The following is a 14,293-nucleotide window of genomic DNA, read 5'->3' on the forward strand; positions in this document are numbered from 1 at the left end:
CATTTTGCCTTCATGCACTAACACTAATTGAAGAGAGTAAAGTAAAGCAGTTTACCTACAAATTGCCTTTAAGTTAAAAAGTGCATTTAGTTTCATCTCACTAAACACTGACACTAACTTTTGATTCTTACACCCTCAGAGTTCCTGGAACATTTCAATCATGGGGCGAAAGCCAGAGTCAGATCGACAGGGGATGAAAAAACAAACTCTCCCAGGACTTGGCTCAGTCTCAGGAATATCTGCATAAATGATCCACGGCGGAGGAAACGCTGCTCAGAGCGGCTGCTGCTGCGTGTGAGGCGGGTGTTTGTGCGCAAAGCATCGCCCGTTCCGCAGGCAGGGGGCGCTAGAGAGAGCGAGAGCGAAAGCGAAAACCTCCTCCAACACCATCATCATCCTCATCATCATCATCATCATCAGCACTGCGGCCGCTGTGTAATCAGGCGGCTCCAGGGCTGAGGCGCACCGAGCCACACAGCGCGCAGCTCAGTGATAAGGCTCCTTGGAAGAAGAGGAGCGCAAACTACCCTCCAGAGCTGCCACGTTACTTCAGCTGCACTTTGAGGACGCACCAGAAACTGGATTTTAACCGATTCCGTTTGAAAAGCAATCCTTGGAATAATCTCAATCTCACGCACTTTACGCATCTCCCTGGATGGTGGGGTTTTCCTTTGTGAATTCTGGACCCTCTCGCTCGCGTAGAAATGTGCGTGAGTCTTCTCTTTGCTGAATTTCTTTCTCTCGAGTTGCGCCTGTAGCCGAGAGCGCACACTTTTTGGCGCAAGGTGCACGTCGGAGGAAAAAAAAGAAAGTTGGAAGTGTCTTATCATTCTGCGCGCAGGAACTTTTTGTGAAGTCTCCCACACGTGAGGTGCCTCTGACCGACCTTCTCCTCCTCGTGCCTCGGACACCTCCGGCCGGTGGACACGATCCACGCGTAAAGGCGCGCGCACTGCAGAGGACAGGGAGACTCTCGCGCCTCCATAAATGCCCGGTCCGTCAGAGAGGCTCGAGGCTGGGCAGCAGGATGAGCGCGTGGGTACAGCTCGTGTTGCTGGCGGCGTGTCTGCGGTTCGGAGTGGCCGAGGTGAGTCTCTCATCCAATCACTGCACCACCAACTTCCACTGGTGCGTCTCCGCTGTTTGTCCTGTTCGTGCCACAATACACAGATGTCCCAGTAAAACCTGAACTTACCCGAGTCAGGTTTTACAGAAACATTTACTCAAAGCATAAACTTTTAATACTTAAGTTAAACTTTAAAACTACTTAAGAACATCGAAGCATCTATTTCCTGAGAATAACATCAAAAATCAAGAAATATGCAATTGATGTTATTATTAAAGTTTCTAGAGTATCTGTTATTTTATTAATGGTGTATTTATTGAGCATTTTTTTGTGAGCTACTGGATACCAGCATTTCCCAAAGGGGGTGAATGAAGAATCCATCCATCCATCCATCATTCCATTGATCTTTCTATTATTAAAATGTCTGTGTTTTTATATATCGTAAAATCAACCATATCTATCTATCTATCTATCTATCTATCTATCTATCTATCTATCTATCTATCTATCTATCTATCTATCTAACGACATATAAAATAAACAAGTTAACAAATGGAGATGGTGGCACAAAGTCATCAATCTCTGTTTATAAAACTATAATCAAACCCATGTGTTTTTTATAACTTCGGAGTTTCAGGCCTCCTGCACCTGCTTCAGTCTTTACTCTCATAATAAAGTCCAGTGTCGGGATCCTCAGCAGAAAACAACTGTTATTCTTCCCATTAACTAACTGGTGTTGAGAGTGGATGCCCAGGGGCAGACACATCCGGAGGTCCCTCTCTGTCGGTGTGATGATGAGCCACAGGAAATGGAGGCGGCCATGATTGGTGCGTTCGTGGCTGCAGAAGCCGAACGAGGCGGTGAATCAGTGGTTTAGCGGCGTCAGACCGCAGCATCACGCTATAGGAGGCCACATGTTCGCTGCAGCTGGGGAACAGGAAAGGCCTCCTGCGGTGGCACTGTGGGCTCGACAGTTGAGATGCGGCGCTGAATATTCATCGTGCACAGTGTACATCACGTCTATGGCTGATTTTCTGTATTTCCATGCAGACGATGCACACAGCTGCTGCGTTTTACAGTTTATTATATCTGCCTGAATGAGAAGTTCAAGTGAACAATCAGTATTACCATGTGGATGCATTGGGGAGAAGTCTGATTGTCTGCTGAGGTCAAACAGGAAGACAAAACTTAACCCAGGGTCTGCTCAAGGTCAAGTGAGGCTTGATGCTGCCAGGGTCAGAGTCGGAAAGATAAAATCGGATCCGGTGTGAATCTGACCTGGTTTTTATACACTTCACATCCTCGCTGCTGCTGAAATTAAATCTGTAGAAGTGGGTTCAGCTGCAGTGGATCAGATTTTTTATCTTTTATCTTTGAATCTGCGTTTCTGACCCTCGCAGTTCATCTCCACGATGAGACACCATGTGTCCGTGAGTCACAAAACCAAACACACACAGTTAACAAGTCAAGTCAGGGAGAAGTGGACTATTGGACAAATCAGAAAAGAGGCCCCGGCTCTGGTGCAGTCAGATGTGGAAGCTGTGGTTTGGCCTGAGGACGGAGTAACTTCTGGTAGAAGTGGTTGGACTCCTCCTTTCATTCACTTCACATCCGAGAACTTACTGTATGAAATCTACCGTCACCATGAGCACTTCACATAAAGTACAGATTTTGTGAAACACAGCTCTGATGGATGATTTTAAATTCCTGTCTTCAACCTGTATTTTCATTTTACGGCTTCTGTAGAAAAAAGAAAACTCAAATTTTGTGTTTTAGAGGCGGAGAGCGTTACAAAGGCTTTGAGGTATACAAGCAGGAATTCCCCCCCGCGTCTAATTTTAAAATTACAACCAGGAAGTCTGTTGGTACAATCATGTCCCTAAAGAAAGCATGAGAGAATGCTGTTACCACATCTAGTCATGAGAGGGAGGGATAATTTAAAAGTATATTTGTATATGAAACACTACTTAGGTTCAGAGGGAGCACCAAAGAGGAATCCACACATTTACTTTTTGCTAATCATGCGTTAGGCTTCTCTCCAGCTCAGAGATAAATTATGACGATTAATTGGAGTCACATTTATTCCCACACTGCAGTATTGTGCACGTGCAGGCATAGTTCCAGAGACTCACACATGTGCTGTGGCTACTGCTGCTGCTGCGCCGGCAGCAAACTCGACCCCCTAATTATGTACGATTAGACGTTCCCTCTCCTCCCCTGCCCGCTGCAGCCGCTGCCTGGCATTCCTCAACGTGTCCGACCGGCCTGCAGGGGACGTGCCCCGTCTGCTCCAGGTGATAAATTCTGGATTATGTCAGAACTTATCGGGAACATGTAAAATATCGGACATCACAGGGAGCTGTTGTGTGTCTGGTGCAGGTCGTAAGAAAGTGGTGCTGCAGAAAGTCTCCAGTGTTAATGTAGATACACACAAGGTCAACATCATGTTACCTAATGGAACAGCTGTCTCTGCCTCATCAGCACGAATCAGGCCGACTGCTCCAGATGCAGCCGAGTGATGAGACTGAGGAGAAGCATCAGACTCACTGGCTTCAGTTTACATTTACAGTTTAAAGATGTAATTGTTGGCGATTCTTCATTAAAATGTCTAAAAACGATTAGATTGACTTTTGCACGTACATTATCCAAGATGTTTCCAACAACTTTTTCATTTTGGTCGCCTTTTATTATCATTATTTGTTTAAGTTTTTCGTTGTCATTTGCTGCGTAACACAAATATAACTTTAATAACATTACCTCATCCGTGAACATGGTTAACATCTGATTCGCATCAGCTAGATTTTCATCGACGATGGTGGTAGAGACAACAACTCCCATGATCCCACGCTGCTTCATGACATCATCCGACTACAGTCTTTAGTTATTGTTTTGATAGAGAGACCCACTAGTGGCCAAGGTTGTGAGTTTAATGCACAAAAAACACGTTAATACCCCTGTAGCTTCTTGAAGGGAAGAATGACATCAGTCATCAAGAGTTGACAATTTTCCACCTCTGACAGTTTTGTGTGAGGAGCTGAAGTAATTATTCGATTGAAAGAAAAATAATCGCCAACTATTTTGATCATCCACTGATGCTGAAAATACTTTTTTATGCAAAATTGAAAATATTCTATCACTTCATCTTCTCAGTTGTGAATATTTGCAGGTTTTCTTTGTCCTACTGGTTATTTAACTGAATATCTTTAGAAGCACTGAGAAAGGTGCAATATTAATAAAGTTGATATTTCTATTATTGTTATCATTATTACTATTAAATGAATTGATAAGACAAATGAAAACCATGAGTTGCAGTCTAGTCTCAGTAAAGTTCTCAATAACCGTAAACGTCTTTGTTTCAGTGAACGTTCATTATTTGATTCTCTTGATATATTTAATGTGTAAAACCTCAGAGTCGCACACTGAACATCATCCCTGAGTGTTTACAGCTTCTGTCTGTGCAGTTTGAATCTGTTTACATCTGTTTTGTTTATCGGAACCAAAGTGTTTAGTTAATATTTCCTGCTTAGACACAAATCGTCCTGACAGCAGGCACCGGCGTGAACAAAGGCACACATCCTATAATTAACATCAGACACAATTAGCCGGGCAGGTTGGCCGCGTTGGCGCGGGGAGGAAATAATCATGATGACTCCTCGGGGGCATCGAAGGCTCCGCAGCAGAGATGTAAGTGTAATACAGCAGGCATTTCCCCGCTGGATGGTTTGAGTCTATGGAAAGCCGAGCAACAATGGGGGAAAGTCGGAGGCGTACAGTACGGGCCGGGTGAGAATACATGTTCATGCATGGATGGCTGCTTCCTTTGGCCAAACCTTACTTCCTGTCGGTATTCTTCCTCAATAGAATCGTACAATGCTCCGAACTGAAATATAGTTTTGTTTTTTTCTTATTGTGTATTTCCCCAATGCTGACACACGTTAATTGTTAGGTTGTGTTTCTGCGTTCGCTGGTGCACGACGAGCCACAAGATCACAGTCGCTCCCTCGAGCTCGTCTTCACCGTTTCTTCTCAAAGCAAATCAACCACATCGACCGCATTGAAGTCCCCGTGAGGAAGCGTGTCGACCCACGTCTGATCCTTGTCCACTTCAGCCCGTCTCTTATTCATCCATTATCCCTCCTCTTTCTCAGATGCACCTCTCCTCTCTCCTCCGCTCCGTATCACTCCTTCCCCCACTTCCTGACTCCTTCCTGGCTCCTTTGACCCCTAAATGTTAGCAGATGAGAAGACACAACGCCAATAGTCATTCACCCTGCTCTTAGTGACCATTGTGTGTCGGCTCCGGTTAATACGCCTGTCCCCCCCAGCTCTCTCTCTCCACCCCAGTAATGCTGCTGGGGGTGGGGTGGGGTGGGGTGGGGGGGCTTTAAACCCACATTCAGTCCACAGAAAGACAATGTGGAGCTGTTGCTTGGTTTTTTTTGTTGTGGTGATGTGGAAATATTCTGTTAAAAGCAGGTTGTTCAAGGATAAAGTCAATATTTTGTTGGCTTTTTGGTCATTATCAACATAAAGTACCTGGGGAGTCTGACATAGAATATATACATCATCATTATATATCATGATATATGTGCCTCTACACCATAAAACTCAGTATCAGTTTGGCAATAACATCAGTCAATAGGAGCCGAATGCAGAAACATGTGCATTTATGTTTAGATTTCAGGCATTGTCACATCCACTCCTGAAGACGCCTCTAAACACTTATGTGCTATCTTCCTTTCCACTTTTCCAATCATGGTAACGTACAACATCTTATTTCTCTGGCCTCTTGTATATTGATGAATGTGTGTGTTTCAGGGGGAGCCTCTGCCTGCAGCCCTGGTGGAGCTGGTTAGAAACAGCCCCATCTCGTCCATAGAGGACCTCCAGCTGCTGCTGCTCTCTGACTCCGTAGGTAAAGATCCCAGCGTCCTACTATTACTGATCAAACACCGACGAATCACTAAATGCACCAATGAAACAATTTATAAAGCAGAAAATATGTAGGTATCAATGTCACGAGGAACAGAAATGTCTGCTCATTGCTTTTGGGAAAAAGTTGAAGAACCTTTTTGCTTATGGGATAAAAACATGGCAGCGTAGACACTACGTGTTGTTTCCACCCAACAACAGCTCTGTAAATAAAGCAGAGACGACTCGGCAGAGATAACTCCGCCCGGGCCCAACAGTCCCCTATGAAACCACATTTTAATTCTCTAGATCCAGATTCAAGTTTGGATCTGAACCAAAATACACAAACTCATAAACATCAGTCCTGTAAACATGCTGGTTATTTTCATGAAGATCCAAGAATTATTCTCTGAGAAATCAGTGAAAATGATGACAAATGTTAAAGCAACATTCCTTCATCCACACAAGTTCTTCCCCGACCCCTGCCCACTTCCACCAGCACGTATCCTTCTTCTGGTAGCTTTTGTTTCCCCCTCTCCACACATGCAGGGGGCGCTAGAGGCCTTGAAATTAAAAACACCACACGTGCCCAAATTTAGAGTTTATGTGCATAATATGTGACCATGTTTACTTAAATGCTGTGTTTGTCTAATTGTCTCAGATGAGGAGGACGGGACCTCTGCAGTCAGCGGAGGTCACAGACTACCAAGGAGCCTCGGTGAGCAGAGCCCCCCCCCCCTCCCCTCCTTCCTCTTTGTTCCTCCACAGTTATTTACCAGTGTCTTGTTCTGCTCACAGTGTTTATTGTATATCATGAAGGAGAGAGACGCTGTTATTCCTTTCTTTAAGATAAAAAACGAGTCTGTCGGGATGAATGTTTGCTTATCCCCAGAACTAGATGAGTAGAAAGTCGTAGAGAAGACGTGGAGGATTCCTGATTTTCCTCCACACACTCTGTCCTCATTAATGGAGGGCAGCCTTCCTCAGAGTTGATTAATGTGACAAGTATGTTTTTTCTTTGTGTGTCACGGTGAAATCCTTCCCATTAAAGCTAGTTTGTTTTGCCTCATGATAAAGCAGATGTCTACATTTCTTTGGTGGATTCTCTTTAACATGAAGAGTAACACTTTCTGTTCAATTTCAATTAAATTATACTTGTATTGTGCCAAATCCCCCACCCCTTTGAAACCTGTAGCAGATTTCGGTGTGGGCGGACACCTGCCTCGACCGGCTGGGGTGAATGGAGAGAAATGGGGGAGAGAGAGGAGAGGTGGGTGGGTGGAAAGGGGGAGAGAAGAAAGAGAGGGGGAGAGAAAAGAGACCAGGAACAGCTTTATTTCATAACCCGGCTGCTTGTTTCCTGCAGTATCAGGCCGTATTGCATGTTGTGCTGCTGATGCACGTTAGATGTATTTGAGTCACAGACACTAAACCGAGCCTCAGTGATCAGAGCTCACGTTGCACCATCCCATAAATAAACGTGCACTCAGGGATTCGGAGGAGCGAGCACGTTTAATGGCATTGAAAGTAATTAGGCTTCTCAGATTTGTGGAACACTTTCTCAGCAGCTCTGGAGGGTTTCGATTATCACGAGGATTTTAATTGTTGTGTTTTACTTATTGGTTTAAGAAACACGTACACAACAGGCAGGTAGTTCTTAATAGTCTGTAAACAGTATGTTTTGAATACTAAAACACAAGTACTGACTGTCATACTTATGCACAATCATCTACTCTGGTCCCTCAGGTGCCCAGCCGGCCCAGCAGGCTCTGTGTAAAGTACGCACAGAGGTGGTTGAGGTTACCAGGGCCATGTTGGATCGTAGCAATGCTAACTTCATGTTATGGCCACCCTGCGTCGAGGTGCAGCGCTGCTCCGGCTGCTGCAACACCAAGAGCCTGCACTGTGTCCCTGTCGTCACGCACACCAGATACTTGCAGGTAGACGACCACGTGCACAAAGATTCATTGTACACGAATGTCGAAACACGCATAGAAAAGAGCCTGGACTGTGTTTTTATTATACTGCCAATTACCCCTCTTCCTCCTCCTGCAGGTGATGAAGATCGAATACATTAATAAAAGACCCACTTACACCAAAGCGGTGGTGTCCGTGGTGGATCATGTGGAGTGCCGGTGTCAGCCCGTGCCTCGTGCCCCAGCGCCCAGGAAAAAATCATCGCGCAGGCAACACAGCCACCAACATCGGAACCAGACACTCAGCCAAGAACACGGACAGGTACAGAGCAAACACTAAAGAAGTCTTAATACATCTCAACACGTCTTTAGCACTTCTGAAATCTGCCTCACATTAAAACACATAGGAGATTTTCCTTTGAAAGAAGAGTTGCATGATTCTCCTTTGTTGTCGTTTAATGTAGTAAAAATGTCCCCTTAACTTCAATCAAGTTCCACCAAAGTTCCCAGACTCATCGATATCTGTTCTCTAAATATACCTGATTTAAAAATAAATAAGAAAATCCTGTAAACCAAGACAAACTATAGCCCATTAACCCAAATTAAATTTCCTTGAATCTTATTGTCAAAGGTCAAGACTCAGTCCAAGGATGAGCTGCATCAGTGGGACGAGCTGAAGCAGAACCAGAGGGCCCGTCTGGAGGAGCTGCTGGAGCAGCACTGGAGCCCCAGAGGAGACACCTTCACTCAGCCTGGAGAAGGCTACAGTCTGGCTGGGGACGACACGTCTCGGTCCACTGGAGAGGCGGTTCTCTTGGTTCCACACTGGACTCATAACTCCAGCAGGCTCCACGGGACAGAAGAGAACCCGGAGAACGTGGAGAAGGAGCATGGTCGGGTCGCAGAAGGCAACAAGACAGTTTCCTCAGTGGATAACGTTGGTGTTGAGGTAAAGAACAAGTCGGTAGAAGGTGGGAGTAGGTCACTGCTCAACAGCACTGAGGGAAAAGTTAACGAGGGAAACGGGAGCAGAGACAAAGGCACACAAACGCAAGTCCCATTATTGCAAGAAGACAAATCCAAATTTACAAAGAATCACAGTGGAGGTGTCTCACAACCTGTTACCGAAAATCCTCGAGTCAAACTCAGTCCGACTGAGGGAACCAATAGCGAGAGACGTGGGAACAGGCTGAGGCCGACGAAGGAGCCAAATCCGGAGCCTCGAGAGCTGGCGAGGCGGAGAGACAACGAGACTCCGGAGGAAGAGAGGATATTGCAGATTGAAGAGGCAAAACTGGAGGAGGAGAGGAAAGAGCTTCTTCTCCTCCACATGAGGTTGGACCAGGAGAAGGAGATCCTGAGACAGCAGCAGATGAGGCGAGAGGACGAGGAGAGGCAGAGAGAAAAGGGGACAGACAGTCGACATCACCTGAGTGGTAAACATCAGCATCATCTGCAAACAACAACACAGAAACCAGGTAATGAAACATTTCTCTTTTGTTTTTGTGTTTCATTTCTCTTTTTAAAAAAATATGTTTTCCGTAACATGTACATTTGATTCTCATAGAGACGACAACGTCTACGACCACCACACGACAGCCCTCCGCTCCAGCAGGCCCCAGACCTCCAGCTCGTCCAAACCACACAAAGAGGAGGATGAGGAAGAATCGCAAACGCATCAGCAAGGCAGCTATGAGAGCGATGCTAATGTAGAACTACAGTAAACCCAGGTGAGTTGACAGCACATGAATGAAATCACTCTACAATGCAAGTAATTCAATGAAACTGTGGTGTAAGCTTGTTTCCTGTATTTCTCCCCCCCCCCCAGGGACACAGTGTGAACTTGGCGTATTTTGTGGATAATCCAGAGGGGACGCAGAGTGACTCCCTCCATTTAAGTATTTATTCCTTCATTCAGTAACCTGCTCGTCCTGTGAGGTCTCCTCCGTAACACTACTAATGACTGACCGGTCAACCTGTAAGTACGCCTGGATGGAGTAAGAGGAACATGGAATATAAATAAAAAGGTTTTTTTTGAAGAGAACACTTGCCTCTCTACGACGACAGTTGCTGGTGGCGCCCGAGGTCGGAGGACTTGTGTGAAAGCGCGACACATCTGGACGACTGAAACGGCATTGCTGTGGATAAAAGTGCAATTTCAGAACTCTCCTTGGAACCATGTCTTGATATCAAAAGAGAGAAACTGCACTTATGGATTGACGAAGCTGAGTCTGTGCAGGGTTTGGATGACAAAGTTTGTTGGACGTAAAAAAATGGACAAAACTCTTCCGTGTCAAGAAAGAATCCATTGTAATGTAAGAGACAATCATTCAACGGACTGCAATGACAAACTAATGCTGACTAAAATGACCAATATCTCCACGTGTGAGCACATGTTTGGGACTCAGTGTCGACCATGTTGGGGAGATGAAGCCGTGTGGATTCACCGTACTAAGGCCTGATATCATTTATTAGCTCATTAAAAAACAGTGATGCTCTGTCTTTAACCATATTTAATTATATTTAACTCACTGCAAACACTGGAATTTACACAGATGTGATTCGAGAACAAAATAACGAACCGTCTGGTGTTTCCAAATCTCATCACGGGTGAAAAGAAAGAAGATTGAGGTGCTATAGGAACGGGAGTTGATGGCGTCCCACCTGAGGCCTGACCGTGTGCTATGATTCTTATTTATTTGTCTCGACCACAACTGTGGAAATACTGCAAACAACTTGTCGTCGAGCCTCACTCACGATGTTTGAGTGTTTCAATCAGAAAACAATGAAAAAACCTCCCAGTACCATGCAGTGTTGAACCTGTCGAAACAAGTGTGTGCATGTGTTGTTTTGTACGTGTGTATTGTAGCTACACTTCTGTGACGCACCTCGATACTCACGTAGAAGCATTTACAACATCTAGTTCTCTCTCCGATAGAGAGACGTCTTTCTTTTTAGGAACGGGGTGATTTTAAGATCATCTTCGCTAATAACACCACTTTCATCGCCGTCATAGACTGTGTATAAAGATGGACGACATGACAGTTCCCCCGAAAGTGAAGCCAAACGGCCTCGATCGCCCTCTAATGGCCGGCTGCGGTGTAGGTTAGAAGTCCCACCTCCTCCATGTAAGTGGATGAGACATGGACCGTCCAAAGAGTCAAACTACACGTCCAATAAATTTATCTCAAAGATGGTATCTCAGTGCTAATTTTCCAGTAAGTTTGGTTTAAATTAGTTATTTGATGCTATTCAAATGCGGTGAAACGTCCTGATTGACAGCTGAGACCAATATTTTGGCTTCATTTCTGGAAAGTGGGAGGAAGTGGAAATGTGTCGTCCATCTCTATTTAGTCTATGATCACCATCACTGATCCTCGGACTTGTAATTCGATTCAGTGCACTTACCTTTTAAAGTAGAAAATAGTTTGGGAGAGCGTGAGATTAAATTCAACGAGGCGGACTGGTGAGGCTGGGGGTTGTGTTCGGCTGAATGATGTTAATTGTCCCGATGACCTTGCTCTTCTCATTTAGCCACTTGTTAGCTTCTGCGTGACCTCGGGAGGGAACCAGGAAGTGGAAAAAATGATTTGATTTCCAGGCTCATTCCTGCAGCACTAGAAACAAAAAGTCTCATTCTTTTATGACTCTGGGAGAAAAAGAAACAGCCATCTTTAAAAAAATGTATTGAACTGCTCTTGCAGCTGTTGTATTACTCTAGCACACAGTGTTTTTGAGATTTCATTTAAAGCAAAGAGTCAAAGTAATTCCACTAGAAGGACAGAAAAAGGCCGAACCATTGCAGGTATTGTTGTTTTATAATTCTGTCTGAAGCACACTGGTGTCCGATAATCACTTTTTCAGCCAAACATTATTAAGTTATTGAAAAACATGGCTTGTATGTCCTTTGTCAATTCACAACTGTTACTGATTTTGTCTGTTTTATTACGAGATACGATGGAAAAAAGTAATGTTTGTGATAACTTTGCCATCTAATGCTATTTTTTCATATGGGTATAAGAAGCTAATGTGCTTAAATCTACTTGGTTTTGTGTTTTTTATATCTTTTAACATTTTTTCTAAAAATTCAAAACTTTTCTTCTAAAAAGGCCAATATTTTATTGTGAAAGGTGAACAACAGACAACTCGAACAAAATGGGTTCGAAGACCAAAGGCCAGTTTGTGTTTTTTTTTTTCGCGTCCATGAGATGTTGAATTTTAACGTCCACCGAAGCTTCCTGTGTGGTCGTCAGTGTGAAAACCCAAAACTGTGCATTCACCAAAGTAAAGTGGACGCTCCATTCATTCACCCTATGCACTGTATGTATGTACTTTTTCATGTTGTTCAAATACAAAAAAGCAAAGCCGTTCTTCTTGCTGTCAGCAGGTCACCATGATGTTTTTTTAGTGTTCCTCATACACCTGACTGTGGGATGAACAGAAGCATCAACACGAGTGCAAACCATTAAACGGCCGTAACTGTCTGTGGCCAGTGTTGTGAGTGTAGTGAGTCACAGCAATGTTTCGAGCTAAATTTCTCAATCTGCAGCGTTTTCTTTATCACGTATCGATCACACAGGCACAGCGTCAAGGGCAGTTTGGGGTTCGGGAAAGAACCTGTTCCATTTGGGTGTGGATCTGGATCAGGGGGCGGATCCAAGATTTTAAAAAACTTTCTTTAACATTGCAAGATTAAGGCATTTTCCCCAATTTGAGGTAATCGCTTGGCTGAGTGCTATTCCAGTTTATACCTGATGATCAAAAAAAGTTTATTTTTTAAACACCAAACTCTTCGAGGACAGTGCGATGGATAACACATCACTTCTTTATGAACTCCTTCTCGCCGCCTTGTGAGCTCAGGTGGATTAATTCCCCTCGTCCTGTTTGCCGTGTTGTTTCCGCTCAGTGCATCTTCAGCTCTCCAGAGACATCATCATATTGACTCCTCTCTAACTTCACCGCCTTTTATTGAGTGTTAGACGTCGGTGATGTGCAGTGAGGTTTGTTCAATCCGACAATAGAGACAGAAAAGAAATAGCAGGGATGGGGGGGGGTTGTGTCCTGTAGGTGAACTCCAGCACTCTCTCTCTCTGCGGTTTGTTTTTCACATTTACCCACTTGACTCTTGGCTGCAAAAAAAGCTCCGGCTCAGCAGCCTGCCGCATAGCTGTGTCTGCTAATTATCCAGTCAACAAGTCGTCTGCTCTTCTGTCTAAATGGAATCATACGAGGAATGACTTTGAAGCGTGATAGATGCTAATGTTCCCAACGTTCAAACCATTGTGTAGATGGGATTATGGTCTTTTTTTCGGGGGGGTTTAAAAGGCCTTGATCGTTGTTTTCTCACAAACAACCAGGGTTGATTTTGTTTTAATGTCCAGCTCTGTCCAATCCCCCTGCATGGGACTCCTTACACTCCATGTTTATTCAGGGTTTCGTGAATGACTTCCCGTTGTCCTACTGTCAATCTCACACAGACGTCCTACTTCTAAACAGCAGACTATCTCCAAATTCAGCATCGAGGTGGGATCCCTGTTTTTTTCCGTGGGTGTCCGAGCAGATTCCCCACCCCCCGCGGACTTCAAACAAGAATGGGGAAGAGATGCGCTCCCGGAGGATTGTTGTCTGTGACAAACACACACACACACACACACATGCACCGGCATGCTCGCGCTCATTCAAACACCCAGGGGTCAGCCACCATGACAGTGTGGGAGTGTCTGCGAGGGACCAGGGGCTGTGACTAAAGACACAGGACGGTTCACAGCTGACTGACTGACCTTAAAGAACGATACGGCTTGTTGGGTCCCAACAACACTGTTACCTCACCAGCAAACGACCGCTGGAGCAATCGAACACGCACCAAACTCAAAGCAACACCCTGACCCAACCGTTAATATTAGTTACGTCCAATCAAATTCTGTTACTGGGATTAATCTGTGATCTTTTCCTTGGGTTTCCATGATCATGAAAGCTGAGGGATGGAGCAGGGAGGCAACAGTCAGCTGAAGAACTCTATATTTATTGGGGCTTTGGAGGTAACGCGGGTCAAATAATCAGAGCGTCGCTGGTTTGATCCCGGGATCCTCCAGTCTGCACACTGAAGTCTCCTCGGGTTAGATGCTGCACCTCAATGAACGCACCGTATGAATGTGTAGGTGTGAATGGGCGAATATGGATTTTACTGTAAAGTGCTTTGAGTGGTCGATAAAAGGGCTTTTAAAAATATTTACCATAGGGATTCTGATCCTTTTTTAAAAGATAATTTTGGACCTCAAAGCCATGAGAGGACAGTGCAGGTGTGAAATGGGGAGAGAGACACGTAGCAAAGGCCGGAACTGAACCTGCAGCAGCTGCAGGAAGACGTATGTGAGAAAACCTTTTTTATTTGCAATTTCAT

At 44.7% G+C, this 14,293-nt stretch overlaps 1 protein-coding gene across 1 annotated transcript; it reads left to right on the plus strand.

Moving 5' to 3' along the window:
- The first annotated feature begins 286 nt into the window (after positions 1-286).
- On the plus strand, positions 287-12,263 carry pdgfbb (platelet-derived growth factor beta polypeptide b). Its single transcript, XM_035181792.2, has 8 exons — positions 287-1,087; positions 5,885-5,981; positions 6,639-6,695; positions 7,724-7,917; positions 8,033-8,215; positions 8,525-9,371; positions 9,461-9,623; positions 9,722-12,263. The coding sequence occupies exons 1-7, from the start codon at positions 1,028-1,030 to the stop codon at positions 9,604-9,606; spliced, it is 1,584 nt and encodes a 527-aa protein (XP_035037683.2). The 5' UTR covers positions 287-1,027; the 3' UTR covers positions 9,607-9,623; positions 9,722-12,263.
- Positions 12,264-14,293: the final 2,030 nt, after the last annotated feature.

The sequence above is a fragment of the Hippoglossus stenolepis genome, chromosome 16 (genome assembly GCF_022539355.2).
Source record: "Hippoglossus stenolepis isolate QCI-W04-F060 chromosome 16, HSTE1.2, whole genome shotgun sequence".
Lineage (NCBI taxonomy): Eukaryota > Metazoa > Chordata > Actinopteri > Pleuronectiformes > Pleuronectidae > Hippoglossus > Hippoglossus stenolepis.